This window comes from Spea bombifrons, chromosome 3, assembly GCF_027358695.1.
Source record: "Spea bombifrons isolate aSpeBom1 chromosome 3, aSpeBom1.2.pri, whole genome shotgun sequence".
NCBI lineage: Eukaryota > Metazoa > Chordata > Amphibia > Anura > Pelobatidae > Spea > Spea bombifrons.
The window spans coordinates 119,705,620-119,728,054 of NC_071089.1; the positions used below are offsets into that span (position 1 = coordinate 119,705,620).

Here is a 22,435-nt window from a genome sequence, read left to right on the forward strand (position 1 = left end):
AGTGATGCTACAATATCTGGTAATGTATTGATGTTTCATTCTATGTTATGCATGAGAGATTAATAAAGTATTGCATTTATTATCCTGATTTGGAGGTCAGTGAGCGCTTTGTGACACCTGCACTTTTCACGACACATCTGCAATACAGGGGGGCAGACTAAAGGGAATCTAAATCCTGGGGGCAGTGAAGATTAACCCAGTACTTATTTATAAAAGTATGGTGTCCGTGTGCTGTGAACGGGTCTGTGACTCTATGAGGGGACTATGAGATATCTGGGGGTATAAGGCATATCTGGGGAGGACGGAGTGACATATCTGGGGGTATGAGGCACATGCATTACATAAGGCATATGTGGGGAGGGCAGTGTGGCATGTCTGGGGAGGACGGAGTGGTGTAACAGGGTGTATAAGGCGTATCAGGCACAGCGGCATATGTGGGGGTGGAGTGGAGTGGCATATGTGGGGAGGGCAGCGTGGCATGTCTGGGGAGGATGGAGTGGTGTATCAGGGGGTATAAGGCGTATCAGGCACAGTGGCATATGTGGGGGTGGAGTGGTATATGTGGGAGGCAGCGTGGAGTGGTATATGTGGGAGGCAGCGTGGAGTGGCATATGTGGGAGGCAGCGTGGAGTGGTATATGTGGGAGGCAGCGTGGAGTGGTATATGTGGGAGGCAGCGTGGAGTGGTATATGTGGGAGGCAGCGTGGAGTGGTATATGTGGGAGGCAGCGTGGAGTGGCATATGTGGGAGGCAGCGTGGAGTGGCATATGTGGGAGGCAGCGTGGAGTGGCATATGTGGGAGGCAGCGTGGCATGTCTGGGAGGCAGCGTGGCATGTCTGGGAGGCAGCATGGCAAGCCTGGGCTCAAATGTGCAAAAATTGGGGGGCTGGTTGGGAAATAAAGACAAGAAATGCATTTTATCAAAGTTTTTTTTATTCTGCTGTTTGTATTTAACATCATTTTTTTATTAAATTATTTTAAATAAATGAAAAATTTACATTCATTTTTTTTATCCGATTAATCGATTAATCGACAAAATAATCGGCCAACTAATCGATTATGAAAATAATCGTTAGTTGCAGCCCTAGACTGCAGCTCCCATGATATACAGTCAGCAATTACTGGCTGGACATCCTGGGAATTGTAGTCTGAGGTAGTTGTGGCTAATCTTTACAACTCCAGCTACAATGGTCTTATAATTACGTTATAATTACACTTTCCCCCCCACCAGGAGACCCCTCTCCTGAGCCAACAAAGGTAAGCAGTGGGGAGAAGGTAAGGAGGAATGAGGTGGGAGAGTGGAAAGGTGGGGACAATTTTTTGGGAAAAAAATCCTGCGGACTCCTATGTAATCACCCTCTCCATTAAATTTATTAGAGGGCCCGGTTAGGGTTTATGTGGTAGCACAGCTTCTAATTATAATCAATCTCCATATATTACTTCAAAATTTTATAAGCTTAACTATAAGCTTAACAGTAACAGTCACTCTTGACGTGCCACATGAAAACACTCCAAGGGCAAAATTAACCCTTTCAGTCCCCTATGGAAGTACCGGTACATCCAAAAAAACGCATCTCAAGAATCCCCTATGGACGTACCGGTACTTCCTGCCCTTCTTGCAGCACCAGGGACACATCCCTGCCGCTCCACAGGAGATTAGGCTGTCGTTTGACATCCTGGACTCCCCCTGACAGCAGAAGCCAGCATCGCCGGCTTTCTGCTGCCTGATCTGATGTAACAGCTTCCGGCACAAAACTGTTAAATTTTTACACTATATTCCTCCTGCCCCCATTTACAACCCCCAAACCCGTTAAGCCATAAGCATAAAAATTCAACAAATAATGTACACCTTATAGTATGTTCCCTAGTATACTATGCTGGGTATGTTGTGCTGGGAAAGTATGGAAAATCTATATAAATTAGGTATTTCTGAAATCAGGACACATGAATTGATAAACTTGGAGGGAAATTTCCATCACTTTACCTAATTTTGTGAGGATTCAGAGGGAAAATGTATAAAAAATTAGTTGTTTTTTTTCTAATTGTCGCTAGTTTTTACTAAATTTCTCATTCTAAATTTTCTGCTAATCATTTAACTATGGTATCAAAAGAAAGCTCTATCTCTCTTTGAAAAAAAACAATATATAGTTTACATGGGTACACTATTCACAGGAAAAGAGAATCATCGCTGAATCGACATACCCCAAAAATGCCAAAATTGCTCCGGGACTTGAGGTACCAAAAACCCCTGGGATTGTAGGGGTTAATTATGGCAACAGATAATGATAAACACAGGACAAAAAGATAGAGTATCTATAAATATTTAACCTTTTTACTTTGCAATTTCCCGACATCATTGGTAATTTTTTCTTTGGAATAGTTAGAAACCAAACACTAGTTTAACCTTGAATGACCTTGCCTGTAACTCACAAAGTTTAAAGTAACAGGCCCTTGCAAACAACTCACAGATAAATTAATCTACAGGTTATTTTACGGGTTAGCATGTGAGGGCATGCAACTGAATTTGAGTCTGGTCAGTACAGTGAACCCTTAATTTGACTGACCACACAACTTCTTAGTGAAAAGGATTAATTTGTGCTACTGCAAGTTTCTGTAGTGAATGTGCAAGTAGGACTTTCCCTCAACAAGAAATCATTCCAAAATACTTTAACTTGCCAAAAAATAATGGAATGCAGGAACCCTGCGGAGTCAGGTCACGTGACCCGCACCTTTTATTTGCAATGCGATCAGCATAGAACTGCCCTCCTCTCCTACCCTGGCGTGAAAACCTCTCACATTAGTGTCACAAGGAGTAAACCAAAACAACTGACAGTCACCCCCTAATCTGTGAAGTCAGTGTGGCAAATACTTTTGTTTTTTGTGTGGAGTTTTTTGGTTGGAGTGGAGGGCATGATTATATGGCAGGGAACAGGTGGGGGGCTATGACACATAAAACTATGCCATAGTTCACTATTGACTGATCAAAGAACCTTGTCTTGGACATTTTGATGTCATCTGCTTCCCAATTGTAACCATGCTATTTGACTGATACTTAAAGAGAGGTTTTTCACATTATTGTATAACATGCCTGATGAAGGGACCTGAGAGGTCCTGAAAGCTTGCAATCTATATTTACTCAGTTAGCCAATAAAGGTATCATTCAAACTCCACTTGTCTCCTGTAATTCTTCGGCTAACACGGTACCAACTCTCATCTTTTATCATCATGGAAGATACCCCAATGTACCGCACCATACGAAATGTAAAAGACCTCTTGAAGAAACTTGCACACCTGGACAGCGACATCTTCTTCCTTACTACATGCAAAAAGGAAAATCTAATCCCTAAAGGACTTGTACTGAAGAATCCCACTCTGGACACATACAACAGCAGATATGCACAACAACTGTGCACAAGAACATCACAAAGGCTACGCAACAACCTCATTAGGATTTGTTACAATAGGAAATCAAAATTACAAGCAGAGATATTTACCCTCAAGGAACAGCTCGGACCAGACTATGATGACATAAAACAGACCCTGCAGCAGTACTACAGGAAACTACAAACACTCCTCATCAACACTAAAAATAAGAAGCTACAGAGACTGAGAAACAAAGCAGGTTTCACACTAGAATTCATCAGCCAAGTAAAGCAGAACTGCATTGTGAACCTCTCAACACACAGACCGAGCAGAGAAGAACTATCTGTCCTCTCCAAAGGCCTGTCATTCTGTCCCACTAAACCTGTGGACAAGGTTACACTATGCAGCGACATGGAGGAATACTTCAGAAAACTCAGACTCAAGGAATTCTTCCATGATAGAGAAGACACCAACACCACAGAGCAACATCACAATACCCGGGTTCCCACAAAAAGATCCACTTGGAGCCCAAAACCAGGCAGAAACCCTACAATGGACCGGTACATAGAGTGCTTCAGAAACAGAGCCACTGGGGAAATACTGGAGAAACGGGGTGACCCAACACCCAACCTGACACACAAATAACATAAAGCCATTCAATCCCTGAAGGACAACCAGGATATTATTACTAAACCGGCGGACAAGGGGGGTGCTGTTGTCATTATGAACACCACTGACTATATAAATGAGGCAAATAGACAACTGTCAGATGAAAGACACTATGTGAAGCTACAGGATGATCCCACCAAGGAATTTACTAAACAACTCAATAGGATAATACAAAAACTGCCATTCACCATTAAAGACCAGCTAAAACCACTAATACCTGAAGATCCAAAATTGGGCTCCTTCTACATGCTACCCAAAATACACAAAGAAGGCAACCCAGGGAGACCCATCATCTCAGGAATTGGTACACTGACAGAGAATATATCTGGCTGGATAGAAAACACCCTGCAACCACTAGTACAACAAACACCCAGCTTCCTTCAGGACACCACAGACCTCTTAAACAAACTGGCTGACCTGGGCCCACTCCCACATAACACTCTCCTGGCCACCATGGACGTTGAATCCCTATATACCAACATCCCACACAGAGATGGCATAGCAGCATGCCAGGAATACCTGAACCGACACAACATGGACACCGAATCAGTTACGCAGCTCATTCAATTTATACTTAACCATAATTATTTCAGGTTTGGACAGGACCTCTACATCCAGAAAACTGGGACTGCGATGGGTACTCGAATGGCGCCACAATACGCCAACCTCTTTATGGCAAAATTAGAAGAGGATTTCATATCCACCTGCCAAACAAAACCCCTGGTGTACCTTCGCTATATAGATGATATTCTAATCATCTGGACCGCCAGCAAAGAGGAACTTCTCACCTTCCACGAGAACTACAACGCATTTCACCCCACCATCAACCTCACAATCAGCCACTCACCCACAGAAATAAACTTCCTGGACACCACCATCAGCATTAAGAACAATACCATCCACACATCCCTGTATCGCAAACCAACAGACAGACCGACTTACCTTAAAAACAACAGCTTCCACCCCAAACATACAAAAAAACTCTATCATATACAGCCAGGCCATACGATACAACCGCATCTGTTCTGATACAGCAGATCGCGACAAACAGCTCCAGAAAGGGGAGACTTTATGAACCAGGGCTACAATGCCAGGATAATTGACAACCAGATACAGAAGGCCACCAACATTCCCAGAAAAAAATTACTAAAGTACAAAGAACATCATACTGGAACCCGTGTGCCTCTGGTTGTCACTTACCACCCCCAGGTAGAAGCTCTACGCAAAATATCTAAAGAACTTCAAGCAACCCTACACACCGATGACAGCCCCCCAATCTTAAACAACTGATAACCAGGAGTGCCCTGAACAAGTCCACAAAAAAATGGCACTTTCCCCTGCCTACAAGGAAGGTGTAAAACATGCGCACACATCCACTCTGTGGACATGGTGCCTATACCCAATTCAAATACACGCCATAAGATCAATGGTGCCTTCTCCTGCAAATCTTCTAATGTGGTTTACCTTATTATGTGTGCAAAGTGTCCAACAGCCCTCTATGTGGGTGAAACAGGCCAGCCATTGCATAAAAGGTTTAATTCACACAGATTCAGCATCAACAACAAGAGAGCAGAGACACCAGCGGGAGAACATTTTTGCCAAAATGGACATAGCATCAGTGACATCAAACTGGCTGCATTAATGGGACTGTTCAAAACTCAGAGGGAGAGAAAAATATGGGAGGTTAAATTAATACTTAAGTTTAACTCTTTAAATGCTGGCCTCAACCGGGATAGGGAATTTGTATCCCATTATCACTTTGTAGATAACAAACCAGACATGCACACAACCTGACCCCATTAGAGTTGTGAATACCCCCTGACACCTCCTTTTATGACTCCAATCCACCTCTGATTTTAACACTATTGACTGATCAAAGAACCTTGTCTTGGACATTTTGATGTTATCTGCTTCCCAATTGTAACCATGCTATTTGACTGATACTTAAAGAGAGGTTTTTCACATTATTGTATAACATGCCTGATGAAGGGACCTGAGAGGTCCTGAAAGCTTGCAATCTATATTTACTCAGTTAGCCAATAAAGGTATCATTCAAACTCCACTTGTCTCCTATAGTTCACTAATGAAGAAATCCAAACTTAGTAGATGACTCATCTTGATTTTACTCATGTAATATTGTTCCAATAGCCATCTTAGATATATACAGCCATTGGTAGACCATGGAAAAGCGTTTTAAATGTTCATGTGTCCCCATATGATTATACCATCAGAGAAAAGAATAAACATAACAAAAATTGAGTACTGTGGGAGATTGCATTCAATCTACTACTCCCATCCATTTGAACACTCATAGGTCACATATGATGTGATCAGCAGGTAGCAAGATCTAGAAGTGGGTGAAAAAATGATGTCCCTGCTCCAAAAATGAAAACTAAAAGAAAAAATAAGAAAAGGGCCCAGTGATGTCATCATTGAGGCTTACAGAACAACCTCAAAGACTTCTCAAGCTGCAGGATGCATAAAAAATGGTAAAAAGAGGGAAAAGACTGATCCAAGAGTGTTGAAAACTTTGGTAATAACCAGTCTATACAGACACAAATAAAGTAAAGAAAAATATAATAATGTAGCTGACACTGAGGAACGATCGGGTGTTCCAGCACACAACATCATTCACAACTCGGCACAAATGTTGCCAGTTGATGTCCATTATAGGGACAAACACTAATACTTGGTGCACAAAATATATTTTTCATTATTTCGATTAATTTGATTTATTATTACAGTGGGACAATTAGTATAGCAGTACCATATGGGATGTGAAGGGTGTATTTAACTATAGGAGTACCATGTGGAAGGCGTAGTGCATTTTGACTTCTGTTTTTAACAGGTATGTTTTGCATGGCATTATATGTTTTTTGATATTTGATGGGTGGGGGATATATTGCTAACCTATTGAGGTTTTTAATTTAATTTATTAAAATGTAATTATTATTATATTATTTTTTCTCTATGATATTTGCATATAAGGAAAAAAATAAGACATATAACAGAAATACCCTAAAATGTAAAAGAAAGAGCACTTGAAACATTTCATACTCATCACAAAAAATAGCAAAAAGAGAAAAGTGTATTATTTTGTTAAAGAATAAAAATTAAAAAAGTGTAAATAAAATGTAAAAATAAAACGCTGGAATGCTACATAATTCCACAATCTGAAAATACATGAAAATAAAAGGCTTATTTCTAAGCTCAAAACAAGGGGTGTACTAGCAAAACCGTTAACTGATTTATTTAACGAATCATTGGTAACGGGAGTTGTCCCAGGGGATTGGAAAGTAGGGAATGTTGTGCCTATACACAAAAAAGGCAGTAGGGAGGAGTCGGGTAACTACAGGCCAGTTAGTCTTACATCTGTAGTGGAGAAACTAATGGAAACAATGTTAAAGGAAAGGATTGTTGAACATCTGAAGTCACATGGGTTTCAAGATAACATGGGTTTACCTCAGGAAGATCCGCCAAACTAATCGTATTGATTTCTTTGATTGGGTGACTAAAGTAATTGATTGCGGTGGTGCGGGGGACGTTGCGTATCTGGATTTCAGTAAGGCCTTTGACACTGTCCCACATAGAAGACTTATAAATAAACTGCAATCTCTGGGTTTAGATCCCAATGTTGTTGAATGGATTAAGGAGTGGCTGAGTGACAGACAGAGGGTTGTAGTGAATGGCGTATATTCAGAACAAGGTCTTGTTACCAGTGGGGTACCTCAGGGATCTGTACTTGGACTCGTTCTCTTTAATATTTTTATTAGTGATATTGCAGATGGTCTTGATGGAAAGGGATGTCTATTTGCTGAAAACACAAAAATTTGCAACAGGCAAATGATTTAGGTAAACTGGAAAAATGGTCAGAGCTGTGGCAACTGGCATTTAATGTAGATAAATGCAAAGTAATGCATCTGGGGCATAAAAACCCAAGGGCAGAGTATAGACTATTTGGTACTGTCCTAACCTCAACATGTGAGGAAAGGGATTTAGGGGTAATTATTTCTGAGGATTTAAAGGTAGGCAGACAATGCAGTAGAGCAGCAGGTAACGCGAGCAAAATGCTGGGTTGTATAGCGAGAGGTATTAGCAGTAGAAAGAGGGAAGAGCTCATGCCGTTGTACAGGGGACTGCTGAGACCTCACTTGGAGTATTGTGTACAACACTGGAGACCGGATCTCCAGAAGGATATAGAAATGTTGGAGAAAGTGCAGAGAAGGGCTACTAAAATGGTTTATGGATTACAGGATAAACCTTACCAGGACAGGTCAAAGGATCTTAACCTATATAGCCTGGAAGAAAGACGTGACAGGGGGGATATGATAGAAACACTCTCTTCATCGTCTATTTCTATTCCTAGTTTGTTAGAAGGAGTATTGAATTTTGGAAATTATTCTAATTATAAGTTGAATCTTTCTAAAACCCAATTAGTCTCATTTTATCTACCAAACTCTCAGAAAGATCAAATTCAATTATGGGTTCAATTTGACTCTTGGCTGACGCAGATTGAGTACCTGGGGATCAAAATTGGCGTAGTCCTTGATGAAATATCTACTCTTAATCATAAAAAACTTTATTCTGACGTTAAACATCAGCTCCTAAATTGGGGTAAACTAGAGACTTCCTGGATGGGGCGTATAAACATTCTTAAGGCCTACATCGTCCCAAAAATTATTTATCTCTTCAGATTAATCCCCTATCAAGTTCCTAAACAGATTATAACAGACTGGGATAATTTATTATCGCGTTTTGTATGGGCGGCCAAATTGACTAGACTTCCAACAGATCTCCTTAAAAGGAGTACCGATTTGGGTGGCCTTGGCTACCCGGATTTAAACGAGTTATACGAAGCTGCACAAATATCTTTCATGTTAGCCTGGAACTTGACAAAGGAGAAAATGTTCCAGGTTGGTACGATATAGAGAATCATGTGTGTAAAAAATCTGATCCGTTCCTATTTTTTTGGATGCTGCAAACTCAACTTAAAAAGAAAAAAAAAAATCTGGCATATAAGAGGTATAAGGCATATATGGGGGCAGAGTGGCAAGCTGGGGGTCAGATGTGCATAACTGGGGGCAGTTTGGTAAATAAAAAAATTTAAACAAGGCTTTTATTCCCAGTTTTTATTAAATATGAAAAATAGTTAACATATGAATTAATATTTACTAATAACTTTGTATTAAAACATAGTTTGAGAAACACCGTGTTTGGGTTCTTGTAGCTTTTATTATTATGTCAGTAAAATAAGAAGGTGAATAGAGAAAGGCCATTGCAATAAAGAGATGAAAGTGTAAATTGTACGTTTTTTATTGCAATTTTTCTTCAATTTAAAATAATGTATTTTTTTATCCGATTAATCAATTAATCGACAAAATAATCGGCCAACTAATCGATTATTAAAATAATCGTTAGTTGCAGCCCTAAATTTATCTATACCTGTATCTAACTACTTGTTTATAATTTATCTTTTTTTATTGAAAAATATTAATAAAGATTGATATATAAAAAAATAAAAGAAACATTTAAATAGTTAAAGGGAATTAACAAGATAAAGGGAGAGAGTTTATTTAAAAGGAGACATATTACCACAACAAGAGGACATAGTCATAAGCTGGAGGGGCAAAGGTTTAATGGTAACATCAGAAAATATTACTTTACGGAAAGGGTAGTGGACACATGGAATAACCTTCCAGCAGAAGTGGTAGATGTTAATACAGTAAAGGCATTTAAGCAAGCATGGGATAGGCATACGGCCAAGCTAGATATAGAATAAGGGCATTTACTAAAGGAAAGAACTCAGAGGTTGGGCAGACTGGACGGGCCTACTGGTTCTTATCTGCCGTCACTTTCTATGTTTCTAAGTAAATATTTTGTATCAGTTTATTTTCATTTCTTATGCGCTATTTATAATTGGTAAACTTGGGAAAACATATTTAAAAAATGAACTCACGGGTAAAATCTCTGTAAATGTCCTCCCAAAATGATTACTGGACAAGGACATTTTGCTGATGTTTACATTTGGAGGTTGATGATTAGCTTGGATTTCAGGGAATGCAGCAGCAAAATATACTTAGTGGGATGTACAAATAACACATAAATCACTCGCTATACTGAAGGCGAACAATTATCTGTACTCATTCATCATGAAGTATCAGGTAAGAGATTTTGGTTTAATTGTTTTGGAATGTTAGTGGCGTACTCTGGCCTAGGGCAGCAGGTCCAGGGGTGCAGGGGCCCCATAATATGGAGCCAGCTACCCTACTGTAATGCCACTGCTCAATGAGAAGGTTAAAAGGGAGTACAAGGATCTCCATAACCGGCCCACTAATCCCACGCAGGGCTCTTCCAGTAAGGACAGGGGTGCAGAATGGGTGGCTGTTTGCGCTACCCAGGGTTTGTCCTAAGGCGCTGAAGACAATTATGCCGCCATGTATATCAGCATGCAAGTTTGCTATTTAGAACTGCTTGCAAAATATTGCTCTCTTTATTTATTCCCCCAACCACTTCCCCAAACCGAATAAATTCTGTAGATTGTGGAATATCATTTCTGTACGTTGGTCTCCCTGTAAAGCAACAAGGAATGTCTCTAGAATGAAATGATAATTATATTATAAATATGTTAATAAATCCGCATAGCCCCCCCAACACTTCAGGTGTCCAAATCAGGAGCTGTGTCTAGTGGTAGAAGGGTGTGGTTATAGAGGCAGAAGCGGTTAGGGTCAGGGTGGGTGAGGCTGGAGTTGAGGTCACTTGTCTGCGTCACCTGAGGAGCCACCTTAAACCACTTGTAGCCCTATCTTGACTGGAGTCACAGACACTTGGTGACCTTTTCCATGGCTACCTTGTGACCTCCTACAGTGAAATCCTGAGCCTCCACTAAGGGGAGAGTGGCATACATGTGTCAGTGCCTCCATATCTATACCCTGGATATGTGTGGTATAGATATGTCTTTCAGTAGGACCCCAATATAAATAAGGACTATATACAATGGTACCAGTAAACAATATTATATCAAAACAACAAACACATATGCAAACACAGGACTCTGACACCTGGATCTAACTACCCAAGTCAAAAAGTCCCTCCTAAAACAACTGTCAGGAACTGGGTCAATACAGACAACTGTAATGACCCAGAGCGCCCAAAGATTGTGTTCAGGAGTTATTGTGCAGTAGCGGAGTGGGACAGGGCCTGGTACAGGGCGACTGCACTCACCCGGGTGGGCATCTAGGGTTGTGCAGCCACATACCAGCGCCCTGACATAGCAGCTGATGTAGTCCAGAACACAGCAAGACATACATGATACAGGGCACAACAAAGGACAGGGAACTGAGGCAAAGCAGGTAAAAACAGAGGTATGCAGCTCCGCAGCCTGGATGGCCCCTGACAACAACCTACCACCTCAGTCTTCATCATACCGGGGAGACTCCAGGATCTGGTTCGACACCTGAATCCTCCAGGTCACGGGAGCTAGGTCCAGATGCGTCCCACTCCCCCCCCTTAAATGGCGTTATGTCCCACCGTGCCAATGTCAGCGGGTAGCCCTGGCTGCATCTCGCAAGGGAAGGCTCCAGGTAGCCAGAGCCTAAAAGGTCCCAGCTATGGTTATCACTCTGGCAGCAGGAGTATGTTGGTGCAATTAGATGGGGCCCATAGGGCTGCATCCATAGGGCTGTATCCATAGGGGTAAAAGTTTATTTAGTGTGCCCTGTCTGCAAAACAAGGGGAAGAGGTTTCCACCTTACCACTATGCTGATCAGTCACTTGGGAAGGGAAGCCTCTTATTCTCTGGGGACTTCCTTCAGCTACTGGGGCTGCTTAAACGCCAAAGTCTGGCATGGATTTGGGTCACCTGACCTCCAGCTCAGGAGTTGCCTAGGCAACACTCCCTGCTGCCCACCACTGCCAGGCCCTAGTGATGCAGCATACAGTATCTGAGTGGCTGAGGGTGATGTGTGTTGCTGAGTTGTAACACAGTGAGTGCTACACACTCATAGGAAGGTCGCACAAATGTCTATTGGCTTTACAAGTCCCAGGGTCAGGGGACATGAGAAGATATATTTAGACCCAGGATTCCAATTGCCTGTAAGGTTGGATAGGGGGGCAGTTCCTTAAAATCAAGACTGTCCCAAAAACTGGGACATGCTGAAGTTTCACATCAATGATCAAGCCATCAGACGCTTTTTGTTTCAGATTAATATTAGGTGTTTTATAACTAAAACGGTGATAAGAACGATATAACGATACAATCATGGGTGGATTAGGTAGAGTTCTCATACTCTATCTCCCAACAAAATTATAAAAATGTTATTTAAACAAATTAAATATCAGCCCATATACAGACACTTTCAAACATTTTTCTGCACACAGTTCAAAATTACCCCATTGGAACAATATTTTTCCAGCGCATATACCTCACAATCATCCACCTATATAATATCTTACGATATGTAAATTAAAAGATATAGCGCCCCAAATATCGGCCTATTGGTTCAAAACTGACAATTTTCAATATTCTATATGGAGTAAAAAAAAATTCCCCAATTTGACCAATATATATATATATATATATATATATATATATATATATATATATATATATACACAATGCATTTACCTCACCCACAGCCTCCTCTATAATATCTTACAACATGAAAAGATGTTACTGTGGAAATTCATATAGTGCCTGATTTTTTTATTTTTTTTTACCAAAAATAAACATTAATGATGTCTAATGATTTTCTAATTTATCTCTTAAATAGACACTGAGATACAGTAAATGTATCATTTAAGAAATTGTCAAATTCTAACCAACTTTCCATATTCTAACATATTATATAGGGGTGTAAGTGTGCGGTATATGCAGGATAAATATATTTATGTGAAATAGGGTTATTTCTTTTACCCCATATCGGATATTAAAAAATGTTCGTTTCTAACTAATGGCCTGATATTTGGGGCGCTATGTCTTTAAATGTCCACAATAAGATATTCCCATATTGTAAGATGTTATAGAGGAGGGTGTGGGTGAGGTATATGCAGTGCAAATATTTAAGTCCAATGGAGGACTGTTTTTTTTTTTTACCCCATGTAGCATGTTGAAAAATTACAGTTTTTAACCAATATGCTGATATATGTGATACTATATCTTTATATAAAGATGTAACCCTTTTTTTACCTTGCTCCGCTGTCAGGCTGGTAGTTACATATTTCAGTGACGCTGGTGACAGGAAACCTGAGCCTCCGCAATTGCTGGGAGATCGGGACATCTTCTTTCTTTATGCAGTGCCTCCACTCAGTGATTTGTACTATGTTGAGTAGGGGAACCCACCCACTGAGAAATGGCCCCTTTCACACAAGAAAATAACACACACAACTGAAATGCAAATTATTTATAGACTATATTGAAATAAACAGGTATTATAATATAAGGACCCAGCTGCTGTGCCTATGCAGTTCAGTTCTAGCAGTGGGTGCACAGTCCTGAAAATATATATATTTAACACAGATAACTGCCAACACCCGCTCCCCACCCCAAATGTAGGTGTTCTTCCCACCCAGATGTCCCAGTGTTGGTGCACTGTTGGGGCCCTTGATGCAGGTAGCGCTACCCGGGGAGAAAAGTATATATATGTTGATATATATTAGTTAAGTACCTCTCCTTAGTGTCTTCAGGAAGCTCTGGGATGCTGCCCCTTTAACCTCCTGGCTGAGAATAATAACTGTCTTCCCACACAGATGTCTGTCTGCAGCTCTGCTTTCACCTCACTGGTACAGGATGCAGGACTTGGACGCTCTGGGTACTTGCAGTCTCTCACACTCACTCAGGAACATACAGCACCATGCTGTATTCTCTGCACACTTCTACTTCAATGTACTGCTTGGATGTCAGCAGTACACACACTAAAGGCAGCAGGCTTATTTCAGGCCTACTTACAGGGAGGGCAGCCTGCCTCTCTTCCTCCTTCACTCCCCTGCTTAGCTCTGCTCTTCCAGAAGTTTCTTCCTAGACCCTCTCCTTTGATAGGCTGAGAAACATTCCCTAGCTTAGGAAGACTGACATATGTCCCATAGAGATACTGATTGGCTCAGAGAAGACAAGTAACCTGGTGCTGGAAGGAAAGGTCAGTATCCATGACAACCCAGCTGCAATGTTATTAGACAAAATAACTGCACTGGGTTACATATAAGATATTATAGAAAACATTTTGGTCCAATGGGGGAATTTTTTTTATCCCATGTGAAATGTTGAAAAATGTCAATTTTTGACTACTGGGCTAATAATTGGCAGCGCTGTTTTTTTACGTTTCCACAGTAAAATCTTTCCATATTGTAAGATATTACAGATAACATTTTGGTCCAATGGGGGAATTAATTTTTACTCCATATAGAAAATTGAAAAATACCAGGCTAATATTTGGGGCAATATATCTTTAAATTCTCACAGTAAAATCACACCATACTGAAAGATATTATATAGGGGGGGAGGTGATTGTGAGGTATACGCGGTGTGAATATATCGGTCCAATGGGGGAGTTTTGTACTGTATGCAGAAAAATTAAATTTGCTTTTAATTTTCCTAATTTCAGTAGACAACCCCCCCCCCCAGGGAATGGAGGTTGGATCCAGTTGGGACCATCCTTAAATTAGCAATAACCACGGACACAGCGCTAACTAAAATATAATATTGTGTACTGCACAATAACACAAAGCTGTGCGATAATATATAGCAGTGAAAATAAATACAATATATATATATATATATATATATATATATAGCCTCCGCAGCACATAAACAAATGGCGCAACCCACCTTCGGCTTCAACGTGGTCTGGTACCGTTGGTGCCCATAAAAGCTAGTAATCCACACAGGCTTTGGTTATGCCGGTTCATCCTCCATTCACGTAATTCAGTAAAATCTGGTCTCCTATTTGCAGAATAAAGTTCAAGGCGCCGTGTTATGCGACAGGGGGAGATCTCAAGCTTACCGCTCCACCAGTCTGCGACCAAATCAGTCTGTCGGGTGCCGGCTCCTTCAGATATTGCTCACAGCACTCTCAGCCAGAAGGGTTAGGCATCCTGTTCTGGTTCAGCTGTCTTCTGAGATTCTCCTTCCAGACTCTCAAACACTCCACTGATGGACAGGCCTCGAACCCGGTGACGCAAAGATCCTTCACCTTCATCATCTATCACTACTGAACTCCACAAAACCCCCCAATGCCCCCTTTCTATACCCTCAGCCATGTGCTTTGCAGTTCACCATCTGCTGGCCACTCCACTGGTACTGCAGTTACTGTAATCCCCCGAGGGCTGTTTTTCTGCTGTTTACCTCTGGAGTTAAACTTTGGCTCCTTTTTTTCCCTTTTTTCTGATTGATTAATGGCCCTTTACATAAAAATATACATGTTATAGGACCCCAGGACCCGCAGACAGATTGGCCCCATTCGGCAACCCTTTGGTCGCCCGTTTCTCCTGCTGTAAAGACTCAAACCTTAATCAGTCTTTATATCTAACTTTTTGCCAACTTTTGCTGCCGTTTTCCCTGGACAGAAAGGGAGCGGAGCGTAAAGTGGGCAGAGTTACATAGCATTTTATTCTCCACCCCTTATGTCTTGCGGACACCTGTCCAAAAAAAGAACGAGACTGTCCCGGCAAATTCAGGACTGTTGGCAACTATGTAAATGTTGGCTAAATACTTTAGTATGAAAGGGTTATCCTTCTACGTAGTGTGTTAGAGAAATGTAACTATAAAAATAATATATGATTCAGCATTTATTGCTTCAAAATGAAAATGAAGAACATTTTTAAGGACAGAAAATCATTGCAGGCGCAGACGTCCATCTTGTTTCTCCTCCTCTGTTACTGGAGCCGCCCTCCGACCGTCTCCGGCTTCACAGAAGAACAACTGGAAAGGGTAACCGGCTACGTCCAAAGAACCTTCGGGTACGGTTTCATCTTCTTAGTTTTTTAAAGGTTGTCTCACTGGTTTAACTATACATTATACAGGGATGGCTGTCTCTCTGACTTAACTATACATTATACAGGGCTGGCTGTCTCTCTGACTTAACTATACATTATACAGGGCTGTTTCTCTGACTTAACTATACATTACACAGAGCTGTCTCACTGACTTAACTATATATTATACAGGGCTGTCTCTCTGACTTAACTATATATTATACGGGGGCAGACTCGCTGATTTTACTATACATTATACAGGGCTGTCTCTCTGACTTAACTATACATTATACAGGGGGCCGGCTCGCTGATTTAACTATACATTATACAGGGGGCCGGTCACTGATTTATCTATACATTATACAGGGGGGCCGGTCACTGATTTATCTATACATTATACAGGGGGCCGGTCACTGATTTAACTATACATTATACAGGGGCCGGTCACTGATTTACCTATTCATTATACAGGGGCCGGTCACTGATTTAACTATACATTATACAGGGGCTGGTCACTGATTTAACTATACATTATACAGGGGCCGGTCACTGATTTAACTATACATTATACAGGGGCCGGTCACTGATTTAACTATACATTATACAGGGGCCGGTCACTGATTTAACTATACATTATACAGGGGCCGGTCACTGATTTAACTATACATTATACAGGGGCCGGTCACTGATTTAACTATAGATTATACAGGGGGCCGGTCACTGATTTAACTATACATTATACAGGGGCCGGCTCACTGATTTAACTATACATTATACAGGGGGCTGGTCACTGATTTAACAATACATCATTGTGTAAATTGCAGCATTTATTCTTTAGATACTGGATGCTTCTGTCTCATTTAACTCCTCTTCCTGCTGCCAGTATCCAAACCACGAAGAACTGCCTGGCTATCATCATGAATATCTTGTATTTATTGTTTATTTTAGCTTCCATTATTATTACTAAATAATACTTTCTCCCCACGCAGGATAAGGGGGCAGCACGCCTATGCAGTTAAGTTCACTCCAGCCCAATGTGCCGCGCTCAGAGAAAATGATATAGCCGCTGCTCTGAATGGTGAAAACATCCAAAACGTTAAGAATGCCATGAATTCCCAGTCAATATACAGCGGAAGACAGATGGTAATGGCCACCTACAAGGACCTTGGTAACAACAAAAGAGAACACTCCGAACATCGTCTTCTTTATCCACCTTCGAGGTCCAGCGTCTCACCAGCACAAGACCTCATGAACAGACAACCTGCTGCCGGATGTGTTTTATTTTATACGTTTAACTCCCCATGTAATGCGTATTGTACCAATCCCAATGGACGTTTTAATATCGTGGACAAGTTAAGTGTCTTTAGGACAAATAACAAGGCTTTCGTTTTCAATCAAGTATACCAAGAACAAAATATAAACTGCTGTCACGAAGCTCGATTGAAGTCAGTTGATAAACAAATGCCCCTCTATCGCTGTACCAATAATTGCATTAAGTGCTTTAACAATAATAGATTTAATGCCCTCTGTTTAAGAGTGTAAGGATACATATTTCAGAATTATGCGTAGGATTTCTTCCTCAGGATAGAATCCAAGAATCCACTTTAAGTTCCACGACATTCCCAGAGTAGAAGATACCAGAATCCTCCTGGTCGCGGGAGCAGCGTCTTAACACTCCCCGCTCATTTCCCCCCTTTTATAGAGAAATTGCCATAAAAACCACATCTTCGCCCAACGTGGGGCTCGAACCCACGACCCTGAGATTAAGAGTCTCATGCTCTACCGACTGAACTAGCCAGGCTGTGACATTTGCATCAACCCCACAGAATCGGGGCTACTATCACTTGTTGCACTCAGCGCTATCTTAGGAACGTTTAGAGAAATTGCCAGGACTCGAGATGGTCACCAGCTCCATTTGACATACAAGAAAGAAGCCAAAAGCTTTATCGAAGAAGGGAAAAATCTTTTGTCATATTATTTCCCCTAGGCTCTGTCATCTGAAGGTTTAAACTTAGGCCCACCAGCAAACATCAGAAAAAGCTGGCATGAAATCTGCCTATGACACCTGCCAAGCTCATAAGTACTGCAATGGATGCTGTATAAATACATCCTAATTTGAAGCTGAACGCCTTTGGCTTTTTCATATTATCACTCTTATTGGTGTTGGGAGGAATACCGGCGTAGGCTGTGAACTGCAATTTTCAAAGGTTGACATAAAAACTATACCTTCGCCCAACGTGGGGCTCGAACCAACGACCCTGAGATTAAGAGTCTCATGTTTTACCGACTGAGCTAGCCGGGCTGTGATCCTTCATGTACCCCACAAAATCGGGGCTACTATCACTTGTTGCACTCAGCCGTATCTCAGGAACTTTTAGAGAAATTGCCATAAAAACCACACCATCGCCCAACGTGGGGCTCGAACCCACGACCCTGAGATTAAGAGTCTCATGCTCTACCGACTGAGCTAGCCGGGCTGTGATATCAGCATGTTGCCCACAGAATCGGGGCTACTATCACTTGTTGCACTCAGCGCTATCTTAGGAACGTTTAGAGAAATTGCCATAAAAACCACATGTTTGCCCAACGTGGGGCCCGCACCCACAGCCCTGAGATTAAGAGTCTCATGCTCTACTGACTGGGCTAGCCAGGCTGCTATACATGCATGTGCCCCACTGGTGGGCTTTTAGTGGACGATAAATAAGCATGAAATCTGCGTATGACACATGCCAAGCTCGTAAGTAGTGCAATGGATGCTGTATGAATACATCCTAATTTGAAGCTGAACGCCTTTGGCTTTTTCATATTATCACTCTTATTGGTGTTGGGAGGAATACGGGCGTAGGCTATGAACTGCAATTTTTAAAGGTTGACATAAAAACTGTATCTTCGCCCAACGTGGGGCTCGAACCCACGACCCTGAGATTAAGAGTCTCATGCTCTACCGACTGAGCTAGCCGGGCTGTGATGTTTCGTGTACCCCACAAAATCGGGGCTACTATCACTTGTTGCACTCAGCAGTATCTCAAGAACTTTTAGAGGAATTGCCATAAAAACCACATCTTTGCCCAACGTGGGGCTCCAACCCATGACCCTGAGATTAAGAGTCTCATGCTCTACTGACTGAGCTAGCCGGGCTACTATACCTGCATGTTCCCCACTGGTGGGCTTTTAGTGGACGATAAATAAGCATGAAATCTGCGTATGACACATGCCAAGCTCATAAGTAGCGCAATGGATGCTGTATGAATACATCCTAATTTGAAGATGAACGCCTTTAGCATTTTCATATTATCAGTCTTATTGGTATTGGGAGGAATACGGGCGTAGGCTGTGAACTGCGATTTTCAAAGGTTGACATAAAAACTATATCTTCGCCCAACGTGGGGCTCTAACCCACGACCCTGAGATTAAGAGTCTCATGTTCTACCGACTGAGATAGCCGGGCTGTGATCCTGCATGTTCCCCACAAAATCGGGGCTACTATCACTTGTTGCACTCAGCGGTATCTCAGGAACTTTTTGAGAAATTGCCATAAAAAGCACATCTTCGCCCAACATGGGGCTCGAACCCACGACCCTGAGATTAAGAGTCTCATGCTCTACCGACTGAGCTAGCCGGGCTGTGATCTTGCATGTTCGCCACAAAATCTGGGCTACTATCACTTGTTGCACTCAGCAGTATCTCAGGAACTTTTAGAGAAATTGCCATAAAAACCACATCTTTGCCCAACATGGGGCTCAAACCCACGACCCTGAGATTAAGAGTCTCATGCTCTACTGACTGAGGCAGCCGGGAAGGGACATTTGTGTAAACCCCACAGAATCGGGGCTACTATTACTTGTTGCACTCAGCGCTATCTTAGGAACGTTTAGAGAAATTGCCAGGACTCGAGATGGTCACCAGCTCCATTTGACATACAAGAAAGAAGTCAAAAGCTTTATCAAAGAAGGGAAAAATCTTTTGTCATATTATTTCCCCTAGGCTCTGTCATCTGAAGGTTTAAGCCTAGGCCCACCAGCAAACATCAGAAAAAGCTGGCATGAAATCTGCCTATGACACCTGCCAAGCTCATAAGTAGTGCAATGGATGCTGTATAAATACATCCTAATTTGAAGCTGAACGCCTTTGGCTTTCTCATATTATCACTCTTATTGGTGTTGGGAGGAATACCGGCGTAGGCTGTGAACTGCAATTTTCAAAGGTTGACATAAAAACTATATCTTCGCCCAACGTGGGGCTCGAACCCACGACCCTGAGATTAAGAGTCTCATGCTCTACCGACTGAGCTAGCCGGGCTGTGACCCTTCATGTTCCCCACAAAATCGGGGCTACTATCACTTGTTGCACTCAGCAGTATCTCAGGAACTTTTAGAGAAATTGCCATAAAAACCACATATTCGCCCAACGTGGGGCTCGAACCCACGACCCTGAGGTTAAGAGTCTCACGCTCTACCGACTGAGCTAGCCGGGCTGCGATATCAGCATGTTACCCACAGAATCGGGGCTACTATCACTTGTTGCACTCAGCGATATCTTAGGAACGTTTAGAGAAATTGCCATAAAAACCACATGTTTGCCCAACGTGGGGCCCGAACCCACAGCCCTGAGATTAAGAGTCTCATGCTCTACTGACTGGGCTAGCCAGGCTGCTATACCTGCATGTGTCCCACTGGTGGGCTTTCAGTGGACGATAAATAAGCATGAAATCAGCGTATGACACATGCCAAGCTCATAAGTAGTGCAATGGATGCTGTATGAATACATCCTAATTTGAAGCTGAACGCCTTTGGCTTTTTCATATTATCACTCTTATTGGTGTTGGGAGGAATACGGGCGTAGGCTATGAACTGCAATTTTTAAAGGTTGACATAAAAACTTTATCTTCGCCCAACGTGGGGCTCGAACCCACGACCCTGAGATTAAGAGTCTTATTCTCTACCGACTGAGCTAGCCGGGCTGTGATCCTTTATGTACCCCACAAAATCGGGGCTACTATCACTTGTTGCACTCAGCAGTATCTCAGGAACTTTTAGAGGAATTGCCATAAAAACCACATCTTCACCCAACGTGGGGCTCGAACCCATGATCCTGAGATTAAGAGTCTCATGCTCTACCGACTGAGATAGCCGGGCTGTGATCTTGCATGTTCCACACAAAATCTGGGCTGCTATCACTTGTTGCACTCAGCAGTATCTCAGGAACTTTTAGAGAAATTGCCATAAAAACCACATCTTCGCCCAACGTGGGGCTCGAACCCACGACCCTGAGATTAAGAGTCTCATGCTCTACCGACTGAGCCAGCCGGGCTGTGACATTTGTGTAGACTTCACAGAATCGGGCATACTATTACTTGTTGCACTCAGCGCTATCTTAGGAACGTTTAGAGAAATTGCCAGGACTCGAGATGGTCACCAGCTCCATTTGACATACAAGAAAGAAGTCAAAAGCTTTATCAAAGAAGGGAAAAATCTTTTGTCATATTATTTCCCCTAGGCTCTGTCATCTGAAGGTTTAAACTTAGGCCCACCAGCAAACATCAGAAAAAGCTGGCATGAAATCTGCCTATGACACCTGCCAAGCTCATAAGTAGTGCAATGGATGCTGTATAAATACATCCTAATTTGAAGCTGAACGCCTTTGGCTTTCTCATATTATCACTCTTATTGGTGTTGGGAGGAATACCGGCGTAGGCTGTGAACTGCAATTTTCAAAGGTTGACATAAAAGCTATATCTTCGCCCAACGTGGGGCTCGAACCCACGACCCTGAGATTAAGAGTCTCATGCTCGACCGACTGAGCTAGCCGGGCTGTGACCCTTCATGTCCCCCACAAAATCGGGGCTACTATCACTTGTTGCACTCAGCAGTATCTCAGGAACTTTTAGAGGAATTGCCATAAAAACCACATCTTCGCCAAACGTTGGGCTCGAACCCACGACCCTGAGATTAAGAGTCTCATGCTCTACCGACTGAGCTAGCCGGGCTACTATAACTGCATGTACCCCACTGGTGGGCTTTTAGTGGACGATAAATAAGCATGAAATCTGCGTATGACACATGCCAAGCTCATAAGTAGCGCAATGGATGCTGTATGAATACATCCTAATTTGAAGATGAACGCCTTTAGCATTTTGATATCAGTCTTATTGGTGTTGGGAGGAATACGGGCGTAGGCTGTGAACTGCGATTTTCAAAGGTTGACATAAAAACTATATCTTCGCCCAACGTGGGGCTCGAACCCACGACCCTGAGATTAAGAGTCTCATGTTCTACCGACTGAGCTAGCCGGGCTGTGATCTTGCGTGTTCCCTACAAAATCGGGGCTACTATTACTTGTTGCACTCAGCAGAATCTCAGGAACGTTTAGAGAAATTGCCATAAAAAGCACATCTTCGCCCAATGTGGGGCTCGAACCCACAACCCTGAGAATAAGAGT

General features: G+C 42.2%; 1 protein-coding gene and 5 non-coding genes across 6 annotated transcripts; 1 reads left to right on the forward strand and 5 right to left on the reverse strand.

Moving 5' to 3' along the window:
* Nucleotides 1–10,068: 10,068 nt before the first annotated feature.
* LOC128484188 (uncharacterized) lies at nt 10,069–17,539 on the forward strand. The gene is made up of 3 exons (XM_053460507.1): nt 10,069–10,194; nt 15,867–15,982; nt 16,987–17,539. The coding sequence occupies exons 1-3, from the start codon at nt 10,183–10,185 to the stop codon at nt 17,537–17,539; spliced, it is 681 nt and encodes a 226-aa protein (XP_053316482.1). The 5' UTR covers nt 10,069–10,182.
* Nucleotides 17,540–18,401: 862 nt separating this feature from the next.
* On the reverse strand, nt 18,402–18,474 carry TRNAK-CUU (transfer RNA lysine (anticodon CUU)). Its single transcript has one exon. It is a non-coding gene; the product is annotated as a tRNA-Lys (tRNA).
* A 413-nt stretch (nt 18,475–18,887) lies between these two features.
* Nucleotides 18,888–18,960, reverse strand: TRNAK-CUU (transfer RNA lysine (anticodon CUU)). Its single transcript has one exon. It is a non-coding gene; the product is annotated as a tRNA-Lys (tRNA).
* Nucleotides 18,961–19,547: 587 nt separating this feature from the next.
* On the reverse strand, nt 19,548–19,620 carry TRNAK-CUU (transfer RNA lysine (anticodon CUU)). The gene has a single exon. It is a non-coding gene; the product is annotated as a tRNA-Lys (tRNA).
* Nucleotides 19,621–20,223: 603 nt separating this feature from the next.
* Nucleotides 20,224–20,296, reverse strand: TRNAK-CUU (transfer RNA lysine (anticodon CUU)). Its single transcript has one exon. It is a non-coding gene; the product is annotated as a tRNA-Lys (tRNA).
* Nucleotides 20,297–21,234: 938 nt separating this feature from the next.
* TRNAK-CUU (transfer RNA lysine (anticodon CUU)) lies at nt 21,235–21,307 on the reverse strand. Its single transcript has one exon. It is a non-coding gene; the product is annotated as a tRNA-Lys (tRNA).
* Between the last annotated feature and the right edge of the window lie 1,128 nt (nt 21,308–22,435).

Bases quoted from the DNA above. Each gene is read 5' to 3' on its own strand.
- LOC128484188 (XM_053460507.1), top strand. The intron at 15,983-16,986 runs GTACGGTTTCAT...CTCCCCACGCAG, and splicing joins TACGTCCAAAGAACCTTCGG to GATAAGGGGGCAGCACGCCT.